Raw genomic sequence first — 15937 nt, 5'->3', positions numbered from 1 at the left:
CTGACGGTGTGCTTATGCAGTTGATTGTGGATGAGGTTATTTTAAAAACACAGCTGCCGTGCATGGGGATTATATCACATGTGTACAAGGACTTATGTCACTGCAGGTTGTAAATTTAAAATATGTGTTTCTATTTTATCTGACTGACTTTATTTTTCTTTTTTTTTTTAAAGAACACACGGTCTTTGAATCTAGGTAAAATATTAATGGCTTGACAAAGACAAACGGGTTAAAAGCGACCGTGACTTTGAGCCCGCACACTTCAGCGAAGTCGATATGTTTTCCATCTTTCTGCCATTTAGAGGCCGGGCTCAGTTGCGCGGCACCAGCACACTATTGAAAAGCTGTTATCTCACTTGACGCCGCTGTCATTTTGACTTCCTCGAGAGCGGACGACTCGACTTGCATTGACACGACAGCTCTTAAATAATTGAAAACGCCTCGTTCCCGGTGGGACTCGCGCAGGATGTTTAGCAGCAAGGGCTGAGCATATCGACGGGCAAAAACAGGGGACCCAAATGGTTGAGGAGTGTTTTTAAAAACAGTTCTCCGGCACGCCAAGTCATTCCAGTCTGGTCTGCATTAAAGCCTCGAACAAAAGAAAAAAGAAAAAAAAAAAAAGAGAGAGAAAAGGCAGATGCAGGAGCAGCTGCCTGAGCCCTTGATCCATCCTGATAGGTGCGTAATGAGAAGCAGACACGTGTTCACACCACAACACATGCACATCTCCATTCATTACTCGCGACAGATTATCCTCTTCATTAAGGCGAGGGTGGAGGGTGGAGAGCGGCGGTGGTGTAGGCAGACGACCAGTCTACGGACCTGCTGCTGGATGAGAGGCAGCTCGTGCTCGCCTGCACCACCATAGTTCAGGCGCATGAACCATGAACTGTGGCTGGCGTAGAACAGAGGGGACCAGGAACCACCACCAGACCAGACATCGTCTGCTTTGTGAAGTTGGCGCTCCCAGAGGGCGGCGGTGGCGGCGGCTCGGCTTTTTGCTTTGATACAGTAAATACAATGTGACACGGCTCCTCTGCTGGAGGCTGTTAAATGTCAGCGTGGCAGCGCTACAGGGAGGCAGTGATGGGATCCATCACCGGCTCTGGATAACTTCCACCAACCGGGTGGACGTCCTCACGCTGGTCTTTCACACACCAACATCTCTGTTACCATGTGGCCGCATGACCTGTAGAACCTGTATAGAAAACTTATTTTGATGTTGATGTTTGTTCTTTTGATTGAGAAATGTTTTTCTTTGCTTGAGATGTTGCGGCATCATTTTCAGAACACTTTCCCAGAACTGCCTGATATCATCATTTATTTAGTACACTGTGTTTGGTGCATCTGGAAGGGATCCAAAAATGTGTTTAATCGCATCATAATCTTAACCAATGCCTTTAAAGGGATAGTTCACTCAAATATGAAACTGCACCAATTTTATTACCACTATGTCTATGGAGAATTTTAACCAAAGGGAATCGGTGGCTGTGAAGAACACTAGAGTAAAAAAAGACCTTAAATAGGAGCCTGTATCCATAACTGATTTTTGTGGCGCCATTCTCAGTCATCCAAGTGGGTTTGTGTCCTTGAAATATCACAAGACCTCATTTGGATGGAGAGTTTTCCATTTTCTTCTGTGAATTAGAAAATCTCCACCTTTACAGTAGTGAGTTTTAGTTTTGGGTGAACTGGCCCTTTAGGCTGTAGTAGTGCCTGGTCCATCATGCAACAGGTTAAAGCTTAGGAATCAAGTGAGTGTCACATCGACGTTAACTGCATTATGGAGCAAGCGAATATCTCAACAGACCTCAAGCCATATAAAGCCCCATTTCATTTAATACGCCTCTGCCGCATTAAACTTCTACCAACGTAAACAAACAGACACTCTGGGTTATCTTACGCTGGGTCTCCGTGTGTGCTTTACAGTGGGGTTAACACTGGCTTACACGCCCCAAAAGCAAATCTTTCCATCAAAACAACACAAAGTGTGAACGTGACGGGTCTTTTCAGGGAGTGATTGATGGTGCGCGTGCATTGTTGTGAAACGCTCTGCCAGGGCCGAGCCGCCGGTTTTGTCGAGGCTGGCAGGTGAGAAAGATTACTTGTTGGTATAGAGGTCCTTCATGAGGGAGGCTGCAGGCTCAGACAGGCAACACGAGTGACCTACTTGAAAGCTTGCCTGACTCCGTGCTGGAAATTTCAAGCCGCATCCCTTACACACTGCCGAGAAGGATCTACCAACAAAATCTTCCCATTGACATTAAGGCTCTAATGACGCCTGAATCACAGAGCAGTGATTAAAAAGCCTGAACTGATCTCATAATCCGCTGTTTTGTCTCATTTTCTATGCACACAGGAAGTCAAAGCGAGTCTAATCAAATCCAATTTGTCGCCCCAGTGAAAAATGATTTCGGCAATAAAATGTAAGTGATGATCCGATCATTAAAAACTCAAATCACAACGTTCCAACATTTGAAGATAAAATGTGACGAGCTAGCGGTGCGTCTTTACGCTTCTCAGCTCATTGGGGCGTGATGAAATTCCGCAGGTAAATAAATATTGCACAGACGCTTCATATAAGGGTAATAACTCGGGGCCCTCGTGTGAGACTTGTCGTGCCGTCCTCAGGAAGCGGCGGCGGAAAAGGTTCAGTTCATCTTGTGAGCGCGGCTGACCTGCAGGCACTTGACAGGAACACCCAGGAGGCGCCGCCATTGACTGTGCGGATTTAGTCGGATTCTAGATCATTATAGAAAACGCGAACGCCATTTCGCCTCATTCAGCTCCCACCCAGCCTCACAAAAGGACACACGTAAAGTCTTTTCTAAATCAACAGACTCGACACAAAGGGACACTGCTGGGAATTATGCAATCGTTTCTATAGGAAGGATTTAGGAGGGGGAATGGCACGCATGCTTGTTAAATTCAGGACGTGCTTTGGAGTAAATGGCTCAACGATACATCCAACCCGCTTTATCCGTTTGTTACGCAGGTTGTTTTTTCTTCTGGCCAGCTCGGTGCATGTAGCAACTTCACAACAACTCAGAAAGAGGTGAAAACACGCTTCCGTTTCCTTAACTGCCATTGTGCCAAGTTCAACTGTGTTTGTTAATGGGTCACACAAAGGCCTGGCTGGAGCCTGGGGCCCGGCGACAGCTCACATCATGCTCTCTAAATACTGCATGTGGCCTGACAGGAGAGAATACCCCCACACAGTGGACATACGCAAGCACCAATTCCGCTTGTTTTATTGTCTCGAGTCGACGGCACTTACTGTAGGAGAAGTTGAGGCGGGGAGTCACGTCGCTTTCCGAGGCAGCTGCCCGAAAGCGGCCCACGACTAGGACGCCGTAGACCAGGAGGCACAGCCGAGCCATGCTCACTGTCCACATGTCTCTTCGGGACCACCAACCAACTTTGCAGTATTTGGCTTTCAGGGTTTTGGGGAATTCATGAAGAGTTTCTTTTGTGAAGCTGTGCTCGTTCTTCTTCGGTCGCTCTCTGCAGTCCCAGTGTCTGTCCTTGAAGGACGGGTCTTCCGACTGTCTGAAAGCTGAGGCGCTCCTCGGGGTCTGCGGGACAATATGCTGGTGTGGAATGAGGATCTGGAAACTCTTAGCAGGAAGGACAGCTTCCAATGCTCATCTTAAGTGTGCCGCAGGCTCTGGAATCTGCAAAGATAAGGGAAGATTGTATAAACAAGGGCTTTAATAAGAGGCTCTATTGATCTCAAAACTGATTAAGTAGAGGCAATTTTCAAAAACCAAGGAATTAGTTTCTTCTTAAGACAAACATTTTCTCTATTTTCCATCTCCATTTTCTTGACTGAGGAGTCTGTTGCTTCTCTATGGAACGTACCAAATTATGTCTGAAACATCCACAACCAACAATTGAGAGGCTTGAATGTTTCAAGGAAAAGTGACAGAAAATTCTAGTCAGTGTCAACAAGTCTGGTAAGCAAGTCCATTGCTATTGAAAGCTTTAGGTTCAAACTGGATTTTCCACCTTTGTTTTTGATAATAAACACAGAACCCAGACTATGACCACTGCACCTAAATGTATGCCCACTCTTTAAAAAGATATTACAGGAAAAACAGACATGCTTTATTTATATGAGACTCGTGGAACTATGTTTGCATGGTTTTGCTTTCCGTTTACAAGACTTGACAACAGTTATGACTACAGTGATCGCCAACAGAACACTAGTATGGTTTGCTTCAGGACGTGTCACACCACAATGTTCCAGTCAGGTTCATTTAACAACAAACCACTGACAAACAACTTTGCTCTCTGCCAAGAGCATAATCCCCACTTCTGATTTGTTCCTCCGTACCGACAGAGGCAGAGGAAAAGAGCAGGAATTTCTGGTAACTCAACATTAAAGCTGCAAGACAATGAAAAGGTGTGACGCCTGGCTCATGTTGCAGGAAAAACAGAGCGGCTGTCCCACAGTTTTCTTTAGTATTAACCCGAGAATAATTACAGTGTGGTGAGAAATGGTGTGTTTACAGCAACAGATGACAGTTAAGTGTTTTGTTTTCCAGGGGACACAAAAATCTTTGGTTTTAGACAAAAAGTGTCCAGAGCCGGAGGAAATTCTTTAGTATATGTAGAGACCCTCCTGTTTTTATGATGTCAGAGTTGACGTCTTTCATCCGCAACTCCAATTATTCCACGAAAAACGTGCCAACACAACCGCAACACTATTATTATGACAGGGAGTTAGTTATAGGGCAGCTCTGTGACGCTGATTGACTGAGCGTGACGAGACATGAAGGGAAATTCAATACACACAACCCAGTTACAACTGTAGATGCTGCATTAGAGCTGCCACGGGGAGCTCCTCATTAAAAGCAACCAGCAGGAGATTGGGTTTCTACAGGGGCATGGCAATCAATAGCGAGAGGTAGCAAGTGAAGCTATCCCTCCTTTCCTCGCGAGGGTCCTCCTCCTGGCTTTTAGTCAATAAGCAGGCCGACACCTGTGGTAAACACAGACGTCGGCAGATCTGAGCTCAGGAGATGACACATAAGGAGGCAGAAGGGCTGCATTAAAGAGCAGGAGCAAGAGTCCGTAGGTACAGGGGTAGGCATATTCCAGAATGCCAAGTTCAGGACTTTAATTTCAGCATTTTGTTTGGGGGGGGGAAGGAAAAACAATGTAGTAAACAATAGTTTTGGACATTTTGTGCACTGAAACAAATTTAGGAAAACAGTCTTATGAAGACCAGTGGTATCAGTGAATTTGAGGTGACAAGGACAAGAGGTGATAGAAAATGGATGGATGGATGGATGGATGGATGGATGGATGAGGGATGACGATTTCAAAAGCAGAAGACAACAAAATAATCTACTTTTAGCTCTGCAAGGTAGTTGAGCATCTTTAGTCGACTCCTGCAGACAAAGGTCATGTGACACCAGCAGACTGGAACGGGTCACAGAGGAGGAAGTCGACAATGGGCATCGTTAGCGTCTTTTTGTGCGCAACGACTCAAAGTGAGACACCACTCGACCGGGAAACAGAGCAGCTGACATTAATTCCGGATTTGTGCGACAGTCGGTAAGACTGCGTGCAGGGGGCTGAATGCAGGGAGGGGGTGAGAACAACGGCCCCTCTGACAGCACAGAAATCTATATGCAACTCTGCACTTCACCACTCTCTCCTGCATGATGCATAAAATGAATCATCCCTTTCACTCCCCACACAGGCGTGATAGTGTGCTCCACGGACGCTCCTCTCCCGTCTCTGCCGCTATGATCTGCTCTTAAATCTCACCACAGCCTCTGTGTGGATCACCCTGCAGATAATCCTCATCCTCGTCTGATCAGTTTGACACAATTTTCAAATATCTATCTATCATTTTGCATCATATTCTGCATTTAAGAAACGGTGCGATACTGTTCATAAATTCCCATTTTCTTACAGCAATTTGTTACAGTGATGTACTAAACAGAGTGCTTGATATAATTATAGGCTATATCTTTCCGGTTCTTTAAATACATTCCCGTCTCTGTAGATGCAGAATGAATGAACGCAACACTCTCTTAAGATTAGGGTAAATAAAATCACATGTCTGTAGAGAATGAAAGCAAGTGATCCTGATCTATTCAGACTTGTGAAAAAGGAGGCGAGGGCATCCCCAAATTAAAAATCCCTGTCACCGCCTGTTGGTTGGATTGATGGCACTTACTGACATGAACACGCAATGGGCAGGGCCAGTGAAATAGGAAGTTGCACGTACAGTTTTAAAGAGCTCCTGGGTCAAAAAGGAAGACCATTGGACGGTCATAAAAACTGTGGCTGTAAAGCCAAAGAACAAAGGAACTCCGTCAGTTTCAGCTGATAGCAAAAACACTGAGCGATAAGCCTGACACAGACAGTAAACACGACCTTCGGACAGCTTGATATCAGCCAGTACAATTGTTCCGGTAAAGACACCCTGAAGGGAGGGTTAAAGGCTTGGTCTGAATTAAACAAACAGGAATACTTCCAGTAACACAAGCCGCAGAACTGCCATCAACGAATGGGAATGGCTGTCCAATATCGCCTCTCCTGGTGTCATAAATAGCCACGCTTGCGTACGCTGCCACGAAAACAGGTGGTGCCGTCATTAGCTATCCAAGTAGAGTGGGTGGGGTCAAGGCTCGCTGGATTCCAAGCGCGGCCAGTGGACTGGAAAAGTGTTGAATGAAAGATATGACCCTCTCGGCATGTCTGTCCTCTCAGGAAGCCACACACACACAGACACACACACACACGTGCTGTCCACCTACAGCGTAAACCTGGGTCACATGCTCCCAGATGTGGCCTTCCGCCTGTTCCTCACCACCGTGACGCCGCTTCCGCCACAACTTTCAGATGTGCATAAAAGAGGACGAGGGGCATCGCCAGTCACGGGTCGCATCAACGGGAACAAGCGGCCAATTGAGCGGGAGGATGGCGCTGGCACAATCCCGCACCAGGTCGGCCGTCTGGCTGCATATTTTTAAGACTACTCATCCAGAACTAAAGATACCCGTCTACCGTCTGTGCCAAATGGCTCCAGTTTCAGGTCACGATCACGATCAAAGATAACACTCTGATGTTACAGCGGAGTTCAGTTATTGCAGGTCAAAGTGATTCTCCAAGCAAGTCGTTTAAACACGCAAAAACTTTCTTTGATGTGTTTTTTTTTTATTTATTTGATGGGATTTGATAGATAGGTTTGAACATGAACGTGAAATTTGGGAGGCAAGCAAGCCAAAGTAAATAAAAAATAAATCAGTAATCCAATAGTAGTCACTCTTAACTGCATGAAAGACTTATTTTAATTTCAGATGATTAAATGATTATTTCAATATGTATTGGGGATAATTAAAAATATATATATAACAAAAACATCTGAAAATGACAAACAACTCCTCTTTTGTTTCAGAACCAGCTGAAACAACGACCACAACAAGCATAAAAGTAAAAGGATATATAGAAAAAATATCCATCGTCATGTTCGTCACAAGAAGCATCAGTGTGAAACACAACAGCAGAGCCAATGTTTACCCAGCAGCATAAAGAAGGAAACAAAGCTTCAATTGAGGAAATTTGTAATTGAATCTTTTTTTTTAATCAATTTGAGCAAATTGAATCAATTAATCATTTCAGCTCTAGTATTAAGTAAAAAATCTAATCAACAAAAACACTGACTTCAAATGAACAGCAGCTTGGAGAAACTTGAGAAGGCCGAATATATATATTTAAAATTGAAATAATTTCATTAACAGGTGGCGCTACTGACAGTATGTATTTCTGATTGGTGAAGCTGAAGAAACATCTACTCTTTCCTCCTCGACCCACTTTAGGCCCTATTCCCAGACCCAGCAAAGAGTAATTAATGGCTCATTCATCCCCGAGTGAACCCCACAGCAGTAATTATGACCATATGCTTTTCTAAAGACTTTTAATTGCCTAATTAAAATCTTATTAAACAACTGGACAGAGATGGGGGACATTTTGAACTTCAGGTTAAGTTGAGCTCAAGTCATCAGGCTTGTTTCTCCTCTGTGGGTTTGTGGCATACGGTCAGAGACGCAGAGATTTACCACAAGCGGCAACGAGTTAAAGTATTCCAAATTTAGAGCGATCGGGCACTAAGCCCATATCGATATGTCATCAGCATATCTGGCACCTCGATCTTTCAAACCTTTGAAAGAACCTATATCAACCCGTTTACTGGGGTGAAAAGCTTGAAATGGTGTTCCATTCCATTCCCATTCCCCTTTGCGCACATTTCCATAACAGATGTGGAGCTGGCGGAAGCAGCTTGCTGATGAAATGTAAAGTAGCGGAGCAGGGCCGGCTATCACTGTCAGGGCCAGAGTGGGTGAAAGAGGAGCAGCGGGGAGGCTCTGCCACTAACGGCAAAGGGCATTAATCCTGAGGTCGGACAGACGCCTTGCAGACATCAAGCATTTCTTATCACATGATCAAACGGGACCAGGACACACTGGGACAAAAGGTGATGGATATTTCCAGGGTGTGTTTCCACCAATCCCACACAAACACTTGAGTCATCAAGATTGCCATTGCTGTACAAGGGTCAAAGGTGGCTTGTTTTTGGCTTTATGCCCCATTATTTTTATTGTCCCTCTGCGCACCAGCAACATCTCCCTTTCAAAAAAAAAATAAAGATCAGGCCGCACATTAAAACGGAATTAAGACTTCTAAGGTGAAGTTGATGAACTCTCAGGTGGAGTTACTTGTGTCACGACCAGGAATCCTGTTTTTCGTTCAGCTTAGGTGCTGTGAGCTGCTTCACTTTCAGCACGACTGAACCTGTTGGCCCATTTCTGTTCTACGCACGTCGATTGTTTTATTGGCTCGTCCTGTACAGGAAGCAGAAACAACTTTATCAACTGGCTTGTTTAAATTTTTAAATACCTTATGTATTCAGCCACAAATATGATAAGAAAAAAAAAAAATTCATAAAAAAATGGCAACCCTGATCCGTTGACAACTGTCGCTAGAGGCTAAACAGATACAGGCTGTAATTGAAATAGTGTTGATGTTCTTTGTATATTTTTTTTCTTCGATAACGTCATCGATAGCTGCAGAAATGTTGTTGCTGGCCTGCATAATACAATCTGACATTAACCGCTTCCAAAGGAACATAAGCGCTTCGTTGAGCAGTACTTTGAGTTTTCTATTTAGCGCTGAGGGACTTCTTTCTCCCTCTTCTTGCTGTGAGAGTAATTACACAAACAACATGCATACTGTTCTGCGTTACCTCCAGAAGCTTTTGCCCAAAGCCCAGACTGCATCCTCTGCACCACTACTGTTTTACCCAAGTTCTCTTCTTTATAGTGAGGCCTATCTTTTCCACTTGCAATACTGTGTAAAACACAGAGAGGCTTATTTAGCTGTAAGCAGCTTGCATCGTATCATCTGGACTCATTTGGCCTCGGCTTAAAGTTAACAGAAAAACATTGATTTAAGAAAATATAAAAAAACAGTACCAGCCTTGTAAGTGAGCAATGGTCATAAGGGTTTACCTGAATGCTCCTTTTGTCAAAATTCCCGCACAGTTGTCTCCTTACTGTTTATTGAACCATTCAAAGGGCATGTGAGAGTGTTGACGCCATCAATTTCATGCAAACTAAACCTCATATCACCTCCACGACCTGTACGAGCCAGCTAACAAACACACATCGGCCAGGTTTGCGAATTATACTCCTTAGCACGGGGTCATGGGAGTCTACTCACTCCAGACTCTATTCAATGTTTACAAAACTCCGGCCGCCATCCATCAGTGTGAAAGGGTTAACAACGGCAGCCAACACTGCAAACACTCGCTGGTATTCACCAAAATCTAAAAATCGATCTTTCAAGGTGCTGGCAGAGAATCATTGACTTGACTTTAGATAAACCTCTGAAGCTAAACACTCTGTATGGCAGGTTACACACACTTCTTGCCACCAGATTTGTGTTTTTTTAGTGTGTGTGTCACTGACATTTCCACATCCTGCCCCAACATTCAGAAGCATGCTTCCATTTTTTCACTTGATTCGAAACTGCGCTTTTTCCAAAAGTCTTTGTGGCCTTGTTTTTTTTGTTTTTTTTTCCGCTTTCACTGCCCACTGCCATTTTGTCGCAAACACTATAAGAATGAGCAATGCAGTGCTGAGTACACTCCGTCCTTGAAGGATTCCTGACATTCACGCTAGACACAAGGTTACGTGACAACCAGATAGCCTGTTTAGCCTGATAGCCTATTAGCCAGTCTAGCAGGCTAGTTCACTCTCATGAAGTCATAAAGTTAATGATTGGTCGATTCTATTTCAGTGCATGTGACTGAAAGTTCTCCGGCCACTGCTAACAGTCTCAGCCACACCTCAGCTACGACTCAGACTTGTGTACAACTAAAGTGGATGCCAAATAGAACAAACAGCGCAGAGATACGATGTCGTATTGCTGCTACTTGTGACAACTGAAGTAAAAGTGGTAGTTACCCGACCGTTGGTCGCATCACACTCGCCACACACGCCAGTCGAAAGGAAAGTGAGAAGAGATAGAGTTCCCAGGAAGAGAATCGAGCGACCGACTCGCCACAGAGGGGAATTAAAAACGGCGTCCCTGTTCAGCTGTCTGCTCGAGATACGAAGGTTCTGCCGAGAGGTGAAGAGCAGTTCACCACCACGGCTGCCATTGCTGCAAGTGGGACGCGCCTGTTGAAACTTTTGCAAATCTAAATGGCTCCACTTGTTTACCAATAAATCCTCTCACAGCTCGCTGGAGTGAAGTATTGACCCTGATGGAGCGCGTACTCGTGACACGGCATCGATCTGAAAAGCTCAACTTGTTCGCTCTTGTTTGCCACAGCTAACTTGATCAGCTGTGACTTAATGCACAATAACACGGCTCATGGTTACAGACAAGCGCTCTTTTTTTTTCGTGCCACCAACTGCAATGTCTTATGAAGTTGAGGTATTAAATGGTCTGATGCAACGTACTTAAAAACACATTTATACTTTTCAATGATTACAACCTTTTAGCTATATGCAAGTATGTCTCTCAATATGTTAATTGCACAACAGACTGTGTGTATGCATGTGTGTGGTTGTGTGCGCCTGTGTGTGTTTGATAAAAGACAAGAAGAAAATATTACAGTAAAAATGACAATCGTAGCAACAGAAATGAGTACTTGATTTTGTAAATAAACAATAATTCGAAGACAGAGTTCAGTAATTTTCCTTTCCATCACCAACTCAATTCAAATGACGACAAATATGAGGCAGTGTGCTGCTTTAATAAGCGCTGCTTATGTAAATTTATGAGCCATTCAGTCAGAAATTGATTAGGCTGGTGTGGCATCCATGAAGAGCTGCAAACAAAGCGGCTTGCCTGCTCCTCCTTGATGTCCACAGCGAGAAGCTGCACGCATTCCACTAGCTTAGAGGCTTAGACAGAGGCCGGGGCTATAGGCCACTGGGCAGAGAGCCGCACACATCCATCACTGTGTTACACCGATAAAAGACTCAGAATATCCACTTCTGCACCCGCCCGTCAACGACACGCACTGGCCAACACAACTCAAGGCTCTTTAGCGTCTGTGACATCTTCATTCTCAGCTCGAGCTTTCTTAAGCCTCCAGCTACAGCGCCAGTGTTTTAAGGAGCAATTGTCCATCTGTCAGGTAAACAAAGCTTACAAGGCAGACTGAAGGGGCCAACAACTGTACTGACTGCTTTTTTTTCACCTTGTGCGTTTAGAAAGACATTTTTTTTCTCCTTCAGCTTGTTGAATTTAATCCATCCACGTGATTAACGATCGGCCTTCAGTCTTGCCAGCGCTGATGTATTGTGCACAGTGTGATGCCGGCAGTAGACTGGCAGACTTCTGTTGACAATTTATTCATGCATAAAAAAAGGCTAACAACACTCCAAAAATTAAAAAGCCTTGTGGAATCTTGAAGAAGAAGAAAAAAAAAAAAAAGAGATCAAGACTTATCTTCCCAAAGAGATTAACAAATACATTAATTTAACACAAAGCAAGTCTTAATAGATGGACATGTCAATCCCCAAACCATCATGAGCACCTACTTAAAACTAAATCAGTGGCACAACTGGCAGTTAACGTTTCATTGAGTAATTGTTTTATTTTTGTTTTTGGTGTTCGTCTCCATTGTGAGAGCTAAGCTAATGGAAATGCCAAAGACGTTAAAGACCAATTACTGAGGTCTGACAAGTGGGAAAAAAGCAGATTGTGTCGTGGTAAACTGGGATTCTAGACAGATTTAGTTTGTTTGCAGAGGAATGTGTGACTTGTGGAACAGTAGGTGTTAGCGCCAACACTTGTAGTCAAAGAAGAGAAGCAGTGTATTTTTATGTAGATGGCCAGAAGCTGACCAGACCTGCATCACAATGTTCCAGATCTGGTTTTCATAAAAAAAACAAAATGCTAACCTAAAATGAGCCGTCCAACATAAAAGTCTGCAGGTGTAAGCAAACATCTGAACGTACCAGCTCAGTAATTCACACAACATTGTTAGCCTGCAGTACCCTGTCAATTGGTCCTGTCAAAAAATAAATAAATAGAAAAATTAATCTTGTAAATATTTACGTCTGTTTCGTTGGAATATTATTGTGGTTGACATGATCCCAACTTAATACATGCAGTCCAGAGAGGGTTCTCATGCCTGGGTCATCTGGTTCTCAAGAAGTCAAAATGTTCTTTATGTGGAAAATTAAAACAACTTTGTGGGAGTCGCCCGTGCCCCCATTATCTGGGGTCTGAGAGCAGAGCAGCTGCCCCCCACATGCAGTGACCTCACTTAGCAAAGATCAATAGTGAGCTGCACATTCCTCACTCCAAGTCCTCAGATGTCACTCAGGTCTTGGCATCCCAGCCATCCACGCAACCCTGTGAATCCCTTAACACTTCGATATTTGGGCTAAATTCCAGTCATTGACACCGGGCGTCCAAGACGACCGGCTTTGACCTCAAAGGGCAGCGCATGTGGACAAAGCATACGAGGGAGGACCGACTCCTGTCACTCGAGGGCCTCTCCCATGCAGGCCATGCTAATGCAGTCACTCAAAAACAAATTTGTCAGGCCTGGCAGGGCTCATTTCAGGATCTGATTCTGCCCGTTTATACGTCACATTTATTGCATTTGCCCGCTCGCTATTTTCCCTCCAGTGGCGCCGTGCACGACCTTGCACAGAGCACAAAAATAATGGGGCCCACATTGATCCCTATAGGCGAGATGATTTAATGGCTGACTGCCTGTTCTATTAAACCAGACAAGCATAATAAGGGGATTAGCAGCCTATCAGATGACAGAGTTCACTGTGCTTGGCTGCAGGTATACAGGCAGATAAACTATATCACATGATCTGTTAATCGCTGTGCAGCAGCAGCTCCGAATCGCCCCGTTCTGGCGAGTGTAAAATAACAACAGAGAGAGACCGAGATGGGCGTTCATTTCACTTCATGAAATTTTCATTGCTAACTTGCACTCGCAAGTCAACAACGCTGTTTAGCGCATCAAAAGAACACTTAGGGACCTCATCCACCTCTTTGTTTTGCCCTGCGAGCGCCTGCGTGAATGCGAGATGCAATCGGAGTTCCGTGCAGGAAACCCGGGACCCCCGCAGCTGCGGGCCTGTATGGCGGACAGCTGATGTCATGGAGAGATGGAGGTGAAATGATGTTTCACCAGGAATTTGAGCCCTTCTCCTGCAATGCGATACGAGCGGCTGTGACACGTCCCCCACGTCTTCATCCCCTCTGGCGAGCGAGGAGCTGCAGGGAGTGACAACCAGCACCACGCCGCAGCCTTTTCATCAAATGTTTTTCCTCTATCGGATATTAAATAAATATATGCTTTCCAAAGAAAATGACACGTGCTCTTTGGAAAGCCGCTGAGGTCAAAGTGCGACGTGTCCAGTTTGCACACTGCGTTTGTGTTCTCAAATAAACAACTCAATTCACCGGCTCGGTTTCTCACGCTCTTGCTCTGATCTTACCAGTGAGTGATGCATCGCTCTATTTATAAAGCATAAGATGTTAGGTCAAAGGTCGGAGCTCGCCGGGGGACGCGGACAGAATAATTAATGCTGTTGTGGTCGTATCACAAACAAAAAGACGCGGCCGGAGTGAAACTGGTCTCTTCTGAGTCCTTTGAAACGAGAGACCGACGACGGGACGTATATCACGAGCTGATGGAGAGCGTTCATCCCCTCTTGTCACCGCAACCACTGACACCCACTGGCCAGAGCATAAGTCACACTGGGCGGGAGTTGGGAGATGAGGGTGGCGGGGGGGTGCAACATCAATGGGTTTAGATCCTGCCAGCTAAACTGCACCTGCACTTGGAAGAGCTTTATCCCCTCCAGATGTCAGGAGGCCCTGAAGGTCCCGGAGCCAGAACATCCATAACCGTCTCCTCGGTGGTGGACGAGTGCCAGGAAGAAAAAGAGGCGATGCAGGGGCTTGGCCAGGAGGGGTGGAGGGGGAACCGCAGCCACTCATGCTGCACAAAAAAAGCTGCTGTACGAGGGCCTTAAGACATGCCTTGTGCACCGCGTCTTAATATATCACATCTTCACTCCCATCTGATGAATTATTCAGCCGGCGCTATCTACTGTGCCTCTCACCTAAAACATCTGCCCTGCCAGCCCGTCTGCGAGCGCTGGCTCACACTCTGTCCTGTCACAGGAAGCTTTTAGTCCTCCCCACCTCGGCTCCTCCCCTCCCCTCCCCTCCCCCCCCCTTCGCACAGTGGCCTTCCAGGGTTCCATTTAACCCTGTTCGATTCCTATCACCATCTCGTGGACTTCAGACAAATGGCGTCAGGAGGAAGGGACATTATCCTTTCCTCCCCACAAACGTGCAACTCTGTCGTGCCGCGGGGTTTAACCGACGAGTCGCTCGAACCCCAAGCGTTCGCAGCTGTTGTGAACATCCAATGTGACGGTATGAAATTGAGATAAAAAGCCACAGTTTGACTACTTGACAGGTACTTAAGTCAGCGCAGACGGCAAACACATGGCCGACTTGAGTCTGATTTTGACCATTTGACTGCTCCTCATTCGAGTCACATCCTGGAAAGACTCGTGGGAAGGAAGCGCGCATAAATACTCTGACCGCAACGGGGGGTGGGGGGGAAGAAACACGTTGAAGATAACACAGCAGCGGAGAACGTTGCATTATGTAATCGGATTATTTAACATAGCTTAATTTGTAGCGACTTAATACTGCGATTGGTGCCCCCCTGCTGCCATCGTACTCCGGACGCTTCCCGTTTGCTTTCTGTGCCGGAGACGACCGATCGAGGCTGTCACACAGTGGAGGGAAGAGGTTGCCATTCATGTTTCGCATTACACCTTCATCTCCGTCTGACTTCAAAGAGAAAAGTAACTTTTGCATATTAAAAGCTGAACATTTAATCACGCTGCTGCTTATCAAATTCTGGTTGCAATTTCTAATTCCATGTAACCATTCTGGAGTTGCAGGATGGGAGGGATTTCCACCAAAATTCCAAAGCACCTTAGTGTGGTTGGATAAGCAGGTGTTTTTAAAAGAATCCAATAAAAAGAACCAAAACATGACACCATGTGCCACTGTGGCGTCGTCATTCATTCGTCTCTTATAGTTGGGGCAGCAGTTGTTGCTAATAAGTGAAATTTTGGGTGAAATTTGGGTAAATAATCCTTTTAATATTAAAATACCAGAGAATTTGTTTACTACAAACCAATTAGACAACTGTGATCAGAGGCTGCATAATGGAATGAATAAAGGGGGTCAGCTGCATAATTAGCATAGCAGTCGTGGTGGGGTGCACAATCTGGAATGCTGGGAGATATCAAATCACAGGGATGGGGGAGGAGCCAGCTGCAAAACAAGGCTCAGTGGGAGGTTGATTCCGTTATTCAGGGCCGACTCGTCCCACCACCGACCA

At 45.3% G+C, this 15937-nt stretch overlaps 1 protein-coding gene across 5 annotated transcripts in view; it reads right to left on the bottom strand.

Moving 5' to 3' along the window:
* Positions 1-15937, bottom strand: part of sema4ba (sema domain, immunoglobulin domain (Ig), transmembrane domain (TM) and short cytoplasmic domain, (semaphorin) 4Ba) — a 47493-nt gene that overhangs the window by 19950 nt on the left and 11606 nt on the right. For 4 of the 5 annotated variants that reach the window (XM_076037923.1, XM_076037922.1, XM_076037919.1 and 1 more), the window contains exon 2: positions 3278-3674. In XM_076037923.1, the coding sequence (XP_075894038.1) occupies positions 3278-3395 (118 nt within the window). In that variant the 5' untranslated portion in view covers positions 3396-3674. Of the gene's footprint in view, positions 1-3277; positions 3675-10484; positions 10682-15937 lie in introns of those variants that run through there. The other variant, XM_076037921.1, reaches the window with a different exon arrangement.

The sequence above is a fragment of the Nelusetta ayraudi genome, unplaced genomic scaffold (genome assembly GCF_046127955.1).
Source record: "Nelusetta ayraudi isolate G7.1 ecotype Tasmania unplaced genomic scaffold, CSIRO-AGI_Nayr_v1 ptg000053l, whole genome shotgun sequence".
Classification (NCBI taxonomy): Eukaryota; Metazoa; Chordata; class Actinopteri; order Tetraodontiformes; family Monacanthidae; genus Nelusetta; species Nelusetta ayraudi.
Note: the sequence above shows the minus strand (reverse complement) of the source record. Positions and strands in the feature narration are given on the sequence as shown.